We start from the raw sequence: 16,453 nt of genomic DNA, 5'->3' as shown, positions 1-16,453 counted from the left end.
CTAACTTCATATAATAGCCAGGCTTTCCTGCTATGAAAGTTTATCACAGCAAGCAATTCTTCATGCTTGTTTATAGTTCTAAAGAAAAACTAATTAATTTAACTACATGCACATGTGGCTGCTCTATTGGAGGTCTCAATGTGGCCCAACATCAAAATCTACTTTATACTAGGTCAAGTAGGTTATGGATTCACCAGATGGAGTGTAGGTACTCAGGGGATAGGTGAGAAAGCCATTGACAGCAGGAAAAAGAAGATAAAATGCATAAAGTCTTTAACAACAGAGGGACTTCCTAGTTTCAGCAGGTGGTTTAAGCAGGACTATAGATGCCTTTCTAGGGGAACACACAAAGGTTTGATCCCATTTTGAATAACTAACACAGGCTGTATAATATTCCATAGAACGTGTTTTATCTTTTTCACACTGAGAGATGGAAAGGGGAGTGAGACTCTTACTCCCTTAGTCCCCTGATGAGATAATAATAATGAATCAACCAATGTTTTCCCTACTATGTGTGTTTGTGAGGGGCGGGAATTGTTCTCACAAATTAGTCTCTGGGGATCCGCACTTTAAAAAACCTGCCTGAAATCTGAATTTCAATTTTTGTAGCTTGCATTAGACACTGTATTTTGACTCTGAAGTGAATTTGCATGTGTTCATATGGTTTTCAGTATTTGGTCTTGAGGTGAATGAGCAGAGGAACTACAATTGAGAGCAATCATTAGGCCACAGCGGTCTTATTTAGCTGACTTGTTTTCTCTATCCTTACTATATTTTCATCTCACCTCTGAGACCAGAAGCGTTGGGGAGAGGGATTCAAAGTGTCACAATCTGTTGTTATGAAATCATGTTTTAACAAGTTGTCTTATTGGTGGCCATTTTACTCCAGTTGCATTGTCACCACCAATGCTGCTACTAAAACCTTGTGATAAATGAGAGCCCCTCTATTTATCAGGGCCTTCTCCGCACATAACAAAGGGTTAATTATAGGAGGGGGTACTGTTACTTTATGAGGAGAGTTGACATCATCGGTGGTGTGAGGGCAACTCTGAAATCAGATGGCCACGGAGAGAAAACCTTTTGGAGTGTGCTGACGTGAAGTAAAGTAAGGAGATTATCATATGCATGAAAGTAATGGAAGCAAAGCAGGACACTCCCATCACAATCACACAGTTGGGGCAAGAATATCAGATGACATTGCATGACATCGCGATTATCCCGTACTTGGGACGGGATGGGACAAGGATGGGATATATATTGAAGCTGTGCAATTGTACTATTGATTTAGGTTTCAGTATGATTTTTCACTTTCTGTCACAATTAATGTTGGACTGATTCAGACTCAATTCAAATTGAAATTTAGACTCCCCTTTTTAATTTTAAATTTCCACTACTTCCACATTGCTGAGCAGTTTTGTCTGATTATGATTTGGGATGAGGTCTAACACGGTTGATCCCCCTTTTGACTTCCCCCACTGTCTGGAGAAGGAAATTGTCAGCAAGACAAGTGAGAAATTGGTTGGAGGTTACTTCACATTATAACACTGTACAATTTGGCCTTCTTGAAAGAGTTTGAATAATATGTTTGCTGATTCACTGGACTCTGATTCCCCTTTTTTCTAGACTTGCCTGCCTTCTGTGTTTCTCTGATCATTGTATCCCTGCTAATTCACTTTTCATCCCCACCAAGTCTGTTCCTCTCTTGTCATCCTCTTCTTCCGCTGCCCTTTCTGGACTGGTCTGTTTATTTATCTATTCACGCACAACTTGCTCCCTGAACTCTCTGGGCTTTGAGTCTGCACTCCTTTTTTCTTGATTTTCCTGTCTTTCTTGACTTGCCTCCAATTCCCTTATTCCTTCTTACTCCTGCTAATTCACTTCATCCTCACCAAGACTGCTCTTCTCCTGTTGGTCCCTTCTCTGACATTGTTTCTTGGTGTTTTTTGGAAGTGGTGGTGGAAGTTTTGTTTTGTTTGGGTTTTTTTTTTAGTGCAACTTGCTCCCTGAACACTCAGAGCTCTGAGTCTAGTTAATATACTCGCTCAAATAAACAGCAAATATATAAAGAATAAGGAAAAGTAGGTATGATGATAGAAAGGGGTTAAAAGAAAAGGTTTTAAGATTGTGAAGTCGAAGGCTTTCGTGGCTGGCATCCATAGCTTTTTGTGGGTTTTTTGGGCTGTGTGGCCATGTTCTAGAAGTGTTTCTTCATGACATTTCGCCAGCATCTGTGCTGGTGAAACGTCAGGAAGAAACTCTTCTAGAACATGGCCACTCAGCCCAAAAACCCCACAAAAACTATGGATTTAAAATTGATTGCTGGTAGGATGAAGAATGAAGAATTCCAAGTTACAGCTCACACAAAACTGCCACCAAGCACCAATAAGGCTCTTTCAGAAATGTTCTTGCTGCTAACAGAACCAAAAATACAAAAGATAATTGAATATATTCTCTTTACTATAACTCTCCATAAACACCTCATTGGAAGATAGAAACATCAGTGAGCAAAGTCCAGTTTCCCTTCTCCCCATGTTGGCATTTCCTTAAATGGTGCCCTTTCGCAACATTTCAAAGAGAAAGTTACTGGTTTTCTTTCTGTGTGTCTTGATATCATCTAATTGGCCTTAATTGCTTCAGAGCAAATCTGTCCAGACCAATCTGATCTAGTTTGGGCCCAATTTAGATTGGTTTGAATCAGCCCAATCCAGTTTGGGATTTGGATGAATTAGCTGTACAGCTCTAATATTCAACATAGAAATAGCTTCAGGGTGAATCTCTTTGCAGTGACTGGTATTGCAATAGATTCTGTAAATCATTTTACCCCAGAAGCCCTTTTGCTGATTCTGCTACTGCTGAAGTTGCTGCTGACATATACCATTGACCATTTTGTTCAAGATTTAGAGTTGCTGCTTCTGAGTAGGTGCAAACTGATGACCTTGGCCTAGTGATCTGCAACGGTATCTGTTGAAATAAAAAGAAATCTATTGAGGTGGAACAAATGTGATTGAACTGGGTTATTGACACAGATATGAAGGAGAAATTCTTTAGGGGAATAAAAGAACCTCGGCAGAAGGAAGAGAAAAGGTTGTGGGCTTGCTTTTTCCATTTGCTCTGCAGAGAGTCAGATTTCTGCAAATAATATTACAGGCAGTATTGTGTGTGTTTTTCTAGTACACTTTAAGTATACTAAAAACACATAGCCAAGAATCCTATAATATTAGATCATTTACACGGCGAAATAGAGCAATAATACTGTAGTTCAGGATTCTACACACACACACACACACACACACACACACACACACACACACGGAAGCAGGAGTATTGATGGCAACATGAAGCAGTTCACCAGGGTCAAGGCACTATAGAAGTGGTTGCTTCTACTTCTTTCCTCTTCTTTTCCTGTTGTTGCCACTCCCTTCCCCTTCTGCATAATTACATCAGTAAAAGTAATGGAATATGTGCACCTTTCCTTATTCTTGGTACAGGATGTCCCTCCTACTTCCACTATACTATTGAATGCAACTAATAAAAAAGCCTTGTTAAATGTACATCAGTTCTATGCAAAATCTTCCTCAGAGGATGAAGAGAGGAAATATACTCTACCACTATGAAAGGAGAAAGGATAAGGAAAAAATGTAAGGATATGCAAACTATCAGTGAGAATCTTAACACATCTCTTGCCAAATAACCGGCCATAGATACTAAGGAGACACAATCTGTCATAACTGCATTTCCCTAGTTTACTAGATTATAGGCAAGACCACACAAGGTGAAATGAAAATGTATGTTTGGTGTGGAGATTTTTGGTGGGGTGTGATGACTATATTCTTGTTATATGAGATATTATCTAATCCTTTGGGTTTGACATACACATGCATGTTTATGTACCTAAATACTCTAAAGGCACCAGATCCCATCTGATCATGGAAGCTAGGAAGAGTCAGTTCTGGTTAGTATTGGGATGGGAGACTGCCAATGAATGGTGCTATAGACTATATTTCAGAGGAAGAACTGGCAAAACTACCTCTGAGTATTCCTTGCTCAAGAAAACCCTATCAGATTAATAGGGTTGCCATAAGTCAATGGAAGACTTGAAGGCATACACAGACACACACACACACATCTTTTATTTTCCTTTAATTTCTATTAAATATTTTACTTGTGACAAACATCTAGATTTAGATTTATCTTGATATGAGATTTAAGTTGTAACTCTAATAACACTTTTTCATGAAATTGTTCATACCATGACATTTCATGACATTTTTCTTGTCATGAAAACATTTTTTTTGTAGAATGAAATCATGTTAGATTTCATATTCTATGAAAAGTGCTTTGCCAGCCTTGTGTGTATGCAAACAGTGCTCACCAGTAAGCAACACTTTCCCAATCTAAACTCCTAACTAAAGAAACCCATAGTCAAACATTTTGATAGTCAGGGGGATACAAAATACCCCAAATATATATTTTCATATGCAGAGCAACTTCTTTCTTTCATCTTCACTGGGTCACAGGAAGGCATGCAAGAGAGAAAGAGAGAAATATATTCACAAGTAATTGCAAAGGTTGGTGAATAAGTATGGTTTAGATTTAAAAAAAAAAAACAAAACCGATTTCCCAAAAAATTCAGGATCCAGTGGACTACCTTTTTCTGGGATACATCTCCCAGGAGAATCAAAAGTGAAATCTTTCTTTTCCCCATACTTCTCATACACCGCACAAAATTGCTTTAATGAATAACCTTCTGAGGCTAACTTTTGAGACCACTGAGGCTGCAAGAGGGAAAAGGGAAAATTTCATCACCTTTGCACATCAAACCTATGGCATTAAAGTTAAGCTCTAATTTATACATTATAATACCAAAACTAATTCACAGTTAAAATGTTTCAGTTGTTTAGCTATTTTGTATTCAAAATACACAAAGACACAACTTCTAGTTTCAGTTGTTTTGCTGTCTTTAAAGTCAAGAAGTTAGTCATAGACAGCACAATTCATGAAACTTGCAACAAATGTGTATCATGTGCATATACTTAGCCGTACAATAAAAAACTAAACTAAAGAGTGTTGTACTTGGTCTGTTCTAATTAGTGAATTAATTCATTTGTATAAAGTTTCAGTTTTGAATTAAGGGCTGTGGGAAAAAAACACTTTAAGATAATTGAATGCACAAATCAGTTCATATTTCTTGTAGCCTAGCAAATTAGAAGGGAATTTAATACATCCAATTGGGCATCTAGATTATTATTGTGCTGTTACACTGGGATACAAATAGAATTCAAATTATACTTTCTATTAAAAAACTTTAGCTTTAACAAAGTTTATTTTTGCTTAGATGAGTGCTGCTTATTTTCTAAAGAACCTTCATTCTAAAATATACATATATTATACAAAATAACTTTTTATCACTCTATAAGGAAATAGATTAGAAACCTTTAATTGCAAACTATAATGAATGCAGTTTTCTCTGTGGGGCAATTAATGGTTGGAAAGGAAGCATGGTTTGGATGTGTGAGTGTGAAAACAAAACACATAAGGAGTTCAGTTGATACTAGTCATCCCCCCTCACTGGAGTATTTTAAATTCAGCTCATTTAGATATCCTTCCTACAAAAATGTGGAATGCATTATTTTATTTTCTGTTAATTGAGACTGTGAATAGGTTCTAGCCACTTCTCATCTGCATTTAAACCATGAAAGTAGCTGCAACACATCTTACATTTGCACCAGTGATATGAGAAGCCCTGAGTCAAGTGGGTGGAGCTGTAGCAGGAAAAAAGGGATACAAAAATCTTTAAACACAGGCTTTAGATAGAGGTTCAAAGGCAAAGGAAATATGAGGAAAGAAGGGGCTTCAATGAAATGTGAATTCCATCGTTTTAAATTAAACATAACTACTGTCTTCCATATCCCAATTAGCTAGTTTTCAAGAAAAGGTGGGTAGTACAATTTACAAAGTTCAGCTTCTGGACACTGAAAAAAGTCAGAAAGTTTGTGTGTGCTATTATTTGGATTCAGAATTTTGCCTGGATTCAACACCACACACACACTTCTATATAAAACTAAAACATAATCATATGTTATCACATACATTGTTTTCTCAATTGAAAAAAAAAAAGGAAGAGCTGAATTGTATTATTGCTTCTGTCTATAAACCAGGTATAGAGTTTTGTGCAGAAATGCTCCTATTAATTACATCATTGATGTTTCTTAGCAGGTGCTACCACCCTAGAGAAGTATGATCTCAGGACAAATATATGGATCCAAGCTGGAGTGATGAATGGCAGAAGACTTCAGTTTGGTGTGGCTGTCATTGATGACAAGCTCTTTGTTATTGGAGGCCGGGATGGTTTAAAGACATTAAACACTGTTGAATGTTACAATCCAAAGACAAAGGCATGGACTATTTTGCCTCCAATGTCAACTCATAGGCATGGCTTAGGTAAGTGTTATGTTTCCAAAAGTTTTCTGTGATCAAAATGTTTAATATGCAATGGAAAACCTAATGGTCACCATCACAGCCTGTAGTTACATTTGTACAAACTGAACAAGAAAGTTAAATGGAATCTTGTGGCAACAACACAAACAAGGATAGTGCAAAGTCTTCTAAATTTTATTTGGGGCCTGATTCATTTATTTGGATTGGGTACCAATTTGATTCAGACTCTGGCCTGATTCCAATTTGAATTGAACCTGCATGAAATGGAAATTTCCATGCTTTTCATCAAGTACCACTAGGAAATCAAAATGCTCATACAAATTTCAGTTTTTCACAGACCTGCATGGAAGTCTATGGAGGCATGGTAGCCTCCTCAGATGGTATTTGCACAGACAAATGGATACAGAATGTTTTGCAGCACCCTGTTTGGTTTAATATTTTAAAATTAATCTACTGCTTTTGTCTGCTATCCTGATGTCTGTATGTGTGATGTTTGTGTGCTAAGTCTTACTATATATATTTAACTGACCAAAGGGCATAAGAAAAATCTACACTGAACAGAAAACACTGACTGAAATTTATTTATTTATTTATTTATTTATTTATTTAATCAATCAATCAATCAATCAATCAATTAATTTTTATGCCACTTTTCTCCTAAAAAGGGACCCAAGGCATCTCATAAGATAAAAATACTTTTAAAACAATTAAAATAATCTAATTAAAACAGTATAAAATTAAGATTAAAACATACAAAAGTTTAAAAAACATAATCTAAAAAACATACCCCATATAAAAGCCACCCTGTCATGATTTTAAAAAGCCTACCCCAGTCTGCATTCTGATTGTGGCATTTTGACCCCACTAAGTTTCCCTACAGTTTCCAAAGGAAGCCCCAAGTGGAGTATATTACAGTAATCCAAATGGAATGTAATCAAGGCACATGTCAGCATAGCCAGATCTGATGTCTCAAAGGAATGGGCACAGTTGGCACACTAGTTTTAGCTGTGCAGATGCACTCCTGGCCACTGCTGAACCCTGGGCATCCAAGCTCAGAGTTGAATCAAGAAACACACCTAAGCTATGAGCCTGAGTTTTCAGGACCAGTATAACCCCATCCAATGAAGGCAAAGTCCCTATTCCCTGATCTACCTTACGACTGACCAGGAGCATCTTTGTCTTCTGGATTAAGTTTCAATTTGTTTGCCATCATCCAGTTCATTGCTGACAGCAGACATTGGTTCAGTACAGAGACAGCTTCCTTGGAATCAGATGGAAAGGAGAGATAGAGTTGAATGTCATTCACATACTGGTGACACTGCACGCCAAATTTCCAGATGACCTCTCCCAGCAGTTTCATGTAGAGGTTAAATAACAAGGGGGCAAAACAGAACCCTGTGGGACTCCACAAGTAAACAGCACAGGAGTCAAACAGGAGTCCCCCAATACCATTTTCTGGGTTACCCCTCCAGGAAAGACTGGAACTACTGAATAATAATAATAAGTCCCATCCCAGAAAGGTTGCTCAGAAGAATACCATGGTACATGGTATCAAAACCTGCTCAGAAGTTTAGCAGGACTAACAGGCACACACTCCCCCTGTCTTTACTGCATATGTCATCTATCAAGGTGACCAAAGCTGCTTCTGTCCCATAGCCAGGTCTGAAGCCAGATTGAATTGAGCCACCACTCACTCCAGAATGGAATATTAGAGACTGGTCAATAGTTATCCAGAATTATGGGATCCAAGAAGGTCTTTTTTCAGTAATAGACTCACCACAGTTTCCTTTAGGCAGGATGGAAATCTGTCTTGCTGCAGTGAGGCATTCACCACACCCCTTACCCACTTGGTCCTCTATCTGCTTTTAGAAGCCAAGAAGGGTAAGGATCCCGTATGCATGTAATGGCCCTCACTTCTTCAAAGATCCTGTCTACATCAGTACAATGGACCCTACTGATTCACTGGAATTAGGGACAAAGGACCTATTCATTTAAGAGACCTTCAGTGGGAGGGAGAACTGGAGCCATGGCATCAGAAGCCAGAGATAGGGAGTCGAGCCCAGGAAGAGGACAACTTAGAGGGAATGTAGTCAGACGAAAAGGGTCAACAGTGGGAGCAGGGGCCTGGCCCAGCCATATATTAAAGAAGGCTGATTGGAAGTGGCAGAGAAGTGCTTTCAAGCTGCCATTAATCTTTGAAAATAGACGGTTCAGAAATAGAACGTGGACTTTGCTGAGTTTTGCTCATTTGTTGGAAAAGTCTGAAGGAAGACCAGCTTTATGTTTGGAGTCTGAGAGGTGTTAAAGTTTGTTGCTGCAACCAATGCACATGTTTTTGTTTTAGAAGAGTATGGAGTCATACAAAACCACGCCCATCTTGGGGGGAGAGGATCCCCTTCCCCTAAAAAGTCCAGTATAACTTGGATCTGGCTAATTTAAGCACCAGACTGCCCATATTTTTTGTTCTTATTTTTCTTGGTATCATTACCCTCCAACGTCCATTTGGTAGGGAAGCAAGAGAGAATTTTCTTAATGGATCATCCCAAATTCTGGAACTTCCTGTCAAGAGAAGTTAGACTGGTTTGCTCCCCATCTTGATTGTTTGCTATTTTATTTTTTATTTTGTTTTTTTGTTGGTGACAAAAGTTGTTTTAATTTAGTGAATTTATCAACTGATTGGAAGGAGCTTTTAACTAGATGACTACTATGTGTTTATTTTATTCACTTTTTAAAAATATTTTGTGCATGCAGTTATTTCATGTTTTAAGTTTATTTCTTTTACCCTGTTTTATTATAAGCCACCTGGGTTCTAGTAAGGTTTTTAAAATATAAAATAAAACTTCCTAAGCTATGCTCTCACATACTACTTTCCGAGGACAATAGTTCATATGGTTCCATTTCAGTTAGAGACTGAAATATGGTTTACAGAGCTGGTTTCTGTATCTGCTACTTAAAGCCAGCTTTTCTATTCATTTCCTGAAGGAGAGGTGACAGTTCAGTCTGCATGGTTCAGATATACTGATACTATACATAGTTTCTTATCCTCTGGTTTTGGTGTTTTTTTGTTTTGATGTTGCAAAAGCTACTGTAAAAAGTGGCAGTCTTAAAAACTATTTGCTGAATATGGAAGAAGCCCCATTGTATGAATTCTGATGTCTTCAAAAATGCTGCTGTGATTAATGGTCCACAAGGATAACAAGAGGCTAGAGTTAATGTTTCCTTTGTATTTTGCCACTCTGATCTTGCAAATAATAATTATAACACATAAATTTGAAAAGGGAAATCAAGACAGAAGAAATGAAGAACATCTAAGAATAAAATGTTAGAGAACAAAACATATGTTTTCATGCTATAAGCATTCTGCTGAGTGACATTTGGTTGGTTAAAATTTGTGTGATGACCCATGACCAAGCCAAGTACTGAAAAGTTGCTATTGTCTCTGAAACATAAGGTTAATAATAATAATAATAATAATAATAATAATATGGTTTATTTATATACCGCTATTCCAAGGATCATAGTGGTGAACAACAATAATACAACAGTTAAAACATCATAGATCACAAATTACAACCCCCCTGTACAAACATCATATGCTATAAAATAATTAAGAATACATGAAAACACCCCTATACAAATAGCAGGGGGGGAAAAAAAGTTCCGCCCGGTGGCGTGGGGGGTGTGGCAGCGTCCCTCAGGAGGCCAGGGAGCTGGCTTTTCAGGAGGGGCCTCTTTCACTGACCCCTCCCCCCTGGTAAAATGCCGCCACAGCGGCAAGACAGTCCTCTGCAGTTCTGGGGAGCTTCTTCCCCGGTGACATGGGGGGCAGCGGCAGAAGTAGTCCTCCACCAGCTCTCCCAACTCCTTCCCCGGTGGCGTGGGGGTGTGTGGCAGCGTCCCTCAGGAGGCCAGGGAGCCGGCTTTTCAGGAGGGGCCTCTCTCACTGACCCCTCCCCCCTGGTAAAACGCTGCCACAACGGCAAGACAGTCCTCCGCAGTTCTGGGGAGCTTCTTCCCCGGTGACATGGGGGGGCAGCGGCAGAAGTAGTCCTCCACCAGCTCTCCCGGCTCCTTCCCCGGTGACGTGGGGGGTGTGGCAGCGTCCCTCAGGAGGCCAGGGAGCTGGCTTTTCAGGAGGGGCCTCTCTCACTGACCCCTCCCCCCTGGTAAAACGCCGCCACAGCAGCAAGACAGTCCTTTGCAGTTCTGGGGAGCTTCTTCCCCGGTGACATGGGGGGGGCAGCGGCAGAAGTAGTCCTCCACCAGCTCTCCCAGCTCCTTCCCTGGTGGCGTGGGAGGTGTGGCAGCGTCCCTCAGGAGGCCGGGGAGCCGGCTTTTCAGGAGGGGCCTCTCTCACTGACCCCTCCCCCCTGGTAAAACGCCACCACAGCGGCAAGACAGTCCTCCGCAGTTCTGGGGAGCTTCTTCCCTGGTGACATGGGGGGGGGGCAGCGGCAGAAGTAGTCCTCCACCAGCTCTCCCAGCTCCTTCCCCGGTGGCGTGGGGGGTGTGGCAGCATCCCTCAGGAGGCCAGGGAGCCGGCTTTTCAGGAGGGGCCTCTCTCACTGACCCCTCCCCCCTGGTAAAACGCCGCCACAGCGGCAAGACAGTCCTCTGCAGTTCTGGGGAGCTTCTTCCCTGGTGACATGGGGGGGGGGGGCAGCGGCAGAAGTAGTCCTCCACCAGCTCTCCCAGCTCCTTCCCCGGTGGCGTGGGGGTGTGGCAGCGGCAGCGGCAGTTGGCTCCCTGTAGCTAAGGGGGAAAACAGACAGGGAGAAAGGGGAGGCTTCAAGCCACCCCTTCTGAAGACGGATTGTGGCCACAGTAGCCACACACCGCAGCCTCAATCTGCCTTGAGCCAGGGCCAAAAAGGATCAGCAAAGATCCACTCCTTTTGGGACCGTGGAAAAAGCGTCTTTGGCAGCTGTGCCATGGTTCTATAGCAGTCTTAAAAATCATTTGCTGAATATGAAAGAATCCCCATTGTATGAATTCTGATGTCTTCGAAAATGCTGCTGTGATTAAAGGTCCAAGATACTCCAGTGGTGTCTGGTGTCTAAATGCCACACTGCCAGACCATCTTGAAGATGCCTACCTCTGGGTGGCTGCCCAGCTTCTGGGTGGCTTCAGGGTGTCATCAGAGCATGCAGTGTGTAAACGCCACATTCTGAAGACGTCCTGAAGGCATCTTTTAAGGGCTGTGTATTCCAGCCCTAAGTTCAGTTTTTGTGTCTTCCATGTTATAGAGAAAGCATATCCATGGGTTGGCTTCACAGCAAAATACAACAATATCCAAAATCCACAAAACAGTGATAACTTTATTGGACCAACCAAAAATACAGAAAATACATGATGCAAGCTTTCAAAGCTCCATTGGATTCTTCATATTCTGAAAGCGTTATAGAGGAGCTTTGCCTCTGACAATACTATACATTATATACATTATATACATTCACAGTTATACAGTAACTTATTCATATGGAGATTATCACATGGACATTTTTACCCTGGCCGTGCTTGGGATGAGATCAGGTTGCAACAGGGAAAAATGGGTGTTATCACACTGAAAATTGCTGCTGCACTACTGCTCAACCAATCACTCACCCCCTGGGCACTCTGTGGTGGTCAATTTTCGTGGTACAGAAAGCTTACGTACCACCAAAATTGGCTAGCAGAACATGCCAAGGGGATGTGTGATGGTCGGGCGGCAGCACACCAGCAATTTTCTGTGATAACACCTATTTTCCCTGTTCCACCCCGATCCTGTCCCGTGCACCGCCAGGACAAAAATGGCCATGCAATAATCTCCTATAAATATATAGAAACGGGAGATGAGGCCTTGGGTTCAAAGTCTGGAGAAATGATGCTGATTCTTTATTAAGTAGAGATGGAACATATACAAGCCTCTCATGCTTTTCAAACTATGAATCTAAGCCTCGACACAGTTTGAAATGATAGCTAAGGGAAGGTAGGCAGGCAAGGAGACCTGTCTCGGATTATACTAATGGGAACTCAAATTGTTTGTTACAGATTTTGCAAGTTCCTTCTCAGACATAGGTTTTATTTTAGTTGTTCGCTGTTTTTTTAATGGAAATTTATTTCAGTGATTGAGGACATCTATTCACAATTTGCATTATAGAAAACTTGACACTCCAGGCACAGGAATCAGTGAATTAAAATTCATAGGGATCTTTCACCTCCCTCCCCCACCCCATGGCTTCAGTATTCCAGGACAACTACACCACAATGCTCTTTCTGCTGCCATAAATTCCTTCCTTTTATAAGTCTGTTTCAATTAATTGGCAGTAGATAACTTTCACAATCCTTTCAATCTCTGCAGGAGAATTGGTATTGCATTTTAAATCAAGGTGTAATGATAGCTATGTTCTTATTCCTTTTCCTTATTATTTTAATCACAGTCTATAACAGTTTAACAACAGGACTGTCAGTGTTTGTGGTGGATTAAATCACTGTGCAGTGGGAACATAGACTAATAATTTCTATCCTTATCAGCAATTTCATTAGAGTTCAACAGCATTTTCTAACAGAAATGTGGATATAATCCTTTCTTATTATGCTGACTCAGCTAGAACAGATTGTGGACATTAGTAAAGAAACAAATGGCTAAAATACTTACCTTTAGCTTTTTGTAGAATATTTTATACTATTGAACCATACTTGTTTTCTCTTTGTATGCTTCATTAATTGTATTTGTATTGGTCAATGGATATGTCCAAGTAAATCAAGATAAAAAGTGTGCAACTTAATTAAAAACCAAATGATGGACTTGGCCAAAATAGTCATTTGCATTACATATTCCACTGCTAGTTGTGAGCAACAAAAGGGATGCTTTATCCCACAGTGACAAGAAGAAGAAGTACCACATGTTCTGTTCTGACCATGGACCACCAGTGATGTATTTAATATCAGAATTATCTTATTGATACATGCCAAGACATGTATCAATAAGCTTGTATCAAGCTTATTGATACATGTATCAAGACATGTATCAAGCTTGGAAACATGGAGGTCATGCACTCCATGCTAAACTCCACAAACTCCTTGTGAGTTGCTGGGAAAAAGGCGAACTGCCATCAGATCTCCGAGATGCAGTCATCATCACCCTGTACAAGAAAAAAGGAGCAAAATCGGATTGCTTGAACTACCGAGGTATAACACTGCTCTCCATTGCTGGAAAAATCCTCGCAAGGATACTGCTGAACAGATTAGTTCCTGCCATTGCAGAAGAACTTCTTCCCGAAAGCCAATGTGGCTTCAGAGCTAATAGGAGCACTACAGACATGGTATTTGCCCTCAGACAACTGCAAGAGAAATGTAGAGAGCAGAACAAAGGACTCTATGTAACATTTGTCGACCTCACCAAAGCCTTCGACACTGTGAGTAGAAAAGGTCTGTGGCAGATCCTGGAACGAGTAGGATGCCCCCCCCCCCCCAAATTCCTCCAAATGGTCATCTGGCTACATGAAGGCCAGCAAGGTCAAGTCAGATATGGCGATGCTCTCTCGGAGCCCTTTCTAATAACTAATGGTGTAAAACAAGGTTGTGTTCTTGCTCCAACTTTATTTACAATCTTCTTCAGCATGATGCTCCAAAGGGCTACAGCAGATCTCAAAGAAGAAGACGGCATTTACATACGCTACTGTACTGATGGTAGCCTGTTTAATTTAAGCCACCTGAGGGCCCGCACTAAGACTCTAACTATCTAGTCCGTGAGCTGCTTTTTGCTGATGATGCTGCCCTAGTTGCCCATACGGAAGCAGCTCTGCAATGCCTAACATCTTATTTTGCTACAGCTGCAGAAGTCTTTGGACTGGAAGTCAGTCTGAAGAAAACGGAAGTTCTTTACCAGCCTGCACTACAGGAAGAACACTACCATCCCCACATCACCGTAGGCACATCTGTGCTTAAGTCTGTCCAGCAGTTCACCTACTTGGGAAGCATCATCTCCTCAGACGCCAAGATTGATAAAGAGATCGATCACAGACTGGCAAAGGCATATAGCGCATTTGGAAGGCTTCACAAAAGAGTCTGGAGTAACAAACACTTGAGGCGAAGCACAAAAATCAGTGTGTATAGAGCCATTGTACTGTCTATTCTCCTCTATGGGTCTGAAACATGGGTCACCTATCGCCAACACCTACGACTCCTTGAACGCTTTCATCAGTGCTGTTTACGCACAATTCTAAATATACACTGGACTGATTATGTGGCAAATGTTGCTGTCCTCGAGCAAGCAGGGATCACCAGCACTGAGGCCATGCTATTGAGGGTGCAGCTGCGCTGGGCAGGACACATTTCTAGGATGAAGGACTATCGCCTCCCCAAAATAGTATTCTACGGTGAACTCACCACGGGTCAGCGTAAGAGGGGCTCCCCAAAGAAGAGATACAAGGACTCCCTGAAACAACATCTCAGGCTTGGCCAGATAGATCACCAACAATGGTCCTCCCTGGCCTCACATCGGGAGGCATGGAGACGCACTATCCATGACGCTGCAGCCTTCTTCAAAAGCTCATGTCGAAGAAGCCTAGAAGAGAAACGACAACGCAGAAAGAACCGCAACCTGGAAACATCACCCAAGGAGACTTTCTGCTGTGCTTTCTGCAACCAGACCTGTTTATCCCGAATTGGCCTTTTTAGTCACCAACGCGCTTGTACAAAGCGTGGGATGAGTCCTTCCTGAATCTTCGTTCGCGAAGCAAAGCCAGAGAGAGACATGCCAAGACAGTAAAACAAATTAACATCTCCTTTTGGAGGAGATATTTTTTAAAAATGAAAATAATATTAGGAAACTCTTTTAATATTGAGGTGTGGGGGGAGAGAAACTACTGCTACCAGAAGCAGCTGCCCAGATCTCCTTGCTGGAGCACATTTCAACTGTCACAGGCACCTGTAATTTCAGAGAAAGACAGAATACTGTCTATTTTTCTCTCTTATAAATGGCATGTCAAGTTGAGGCTTACCTGTGCATTATTTTTGCCCCAAAAATATATTATTTGTATGTGTGTGTGTGTTTAATTATTTTAATTTGTTTATATTTATTTTACTGGCCATGTTCGGTGCACCTACTATCCCAACCTAAATCTGGCTCCACATGAACTTGCTAGACTGCTGCTGAGAGGCAGCCATTTGTGCCAAGTTTGTGGTGACCTTTCTGCTCCAGACTTCTTCTTGTACTCAAGGCTACATTAAAGTTTAATACATAATTGCATATCTGTGTAGTCTATTTAGAGGGTGGCTGTGAAAGTATGCCTACACTTTTAAATATATTTTAAAGCTGCACCATTAACACTTTTATCATATATATGCTTGCCTGTGATCAATGGGATATCTGAGGAAACATGACCTACATTACACTATCAGATATAATTCACTTATAAGATGGCAGAAAGTTATCATGAGTTGTGTTGAAATCCAGAAACTCCTAACATTTTTCTATTTTATTAAAAGCAACTAAAGGAAGGTGATAGATTTAAATCACGCCCAGTAAGATGGAAGAGTTCCTCATAGTATAACTCTGATTTGTTTGCCTCCTAAAGCTATTAGATATGATGGGAAAATCAGAACTAAAGTACAAGATTAAAAGTTTAGACCCCACTTCCCAATGGGAGTGGCCTAGATCCGTCTCCTTCCTCACCCATCACTGCTTTCAAAAAAGATGTCAGGAGATATATCACATATCTCTGATGTCACAGTTTGTTTAATCTTGTCCCTAAGAAGGGAAAGAATGATCCTGTATTTTTAATGACACTTGGGATTTTGTGTGTTCTTCTGAACAGCAAAAACTGTTTAATGAATTTTAAAAGTACAAGGAATCAATGAGAAACTTCAAATTTGCTATTTTAAGTGATATTTTCCTCCAATACCTTTCATGGTTTTCTATGCCATCATTCAAATGCCCGTGCTTTACCATATTTGAGTAAATTTGGTGATAAATTTTGTTTTTCTCCTTACGCTTTCAAACAGCCATTCTATTTTATTCCAAAGTAGAATG

The 16,453-nt window shown here is 40.6% G+C and overlaps 1 protein-coding gene across 2 annotated transcripts in view; it reads left to right on the top strand.

Moving 5' to 3' along the window:
- The window catches only part of KLHL1 (kelch like family member 1), a 193,180-nt gene that overhangs the window by 143,996 nt on the left and 32,731 nt on the right, over positions 1 to 16,453 (top strand). The window contains exon 7 of one of the 2 annotated variants that reach the window (XM_089507962.1): positions 6,217 to 6,441. In XM_089507962.1, the coding sequence (XP_089364088.1) occupies positions 6,217 to 6,441 (225 nt within the window). Of the gene's footprint in view, positions 1 to 6,213; positions 6,442 to 16,453 lie in introns of both variants that reach the window. The other variant, XM_089507961.1, reaches the window with a different exon arrangement.

The sequence above is a fragment of the Sceloporus occidentalis genome, unplaced genomic scaffold (genome assembly GCF_023333645.1).
Source record: "Sceloporus occidentalis isolate IW3139 unplaced genomic scaffold, rSceOcc1.0.p SCAF_2, whole genome shotgun sequence".
In the NCBI taxonomy this organism is placed as follows: Eukaryota; Metazoa; Chordata; class Lepidosauria; order Squamata; family Phrynosomatidae; genus Sceloporus; species Sceloporus occidentalis.
The sequence above is the reverse complement of the archived record's forward strand: the minus strand, read 5'-3'. Positions and strand labels throughout refer to the sequence as shown.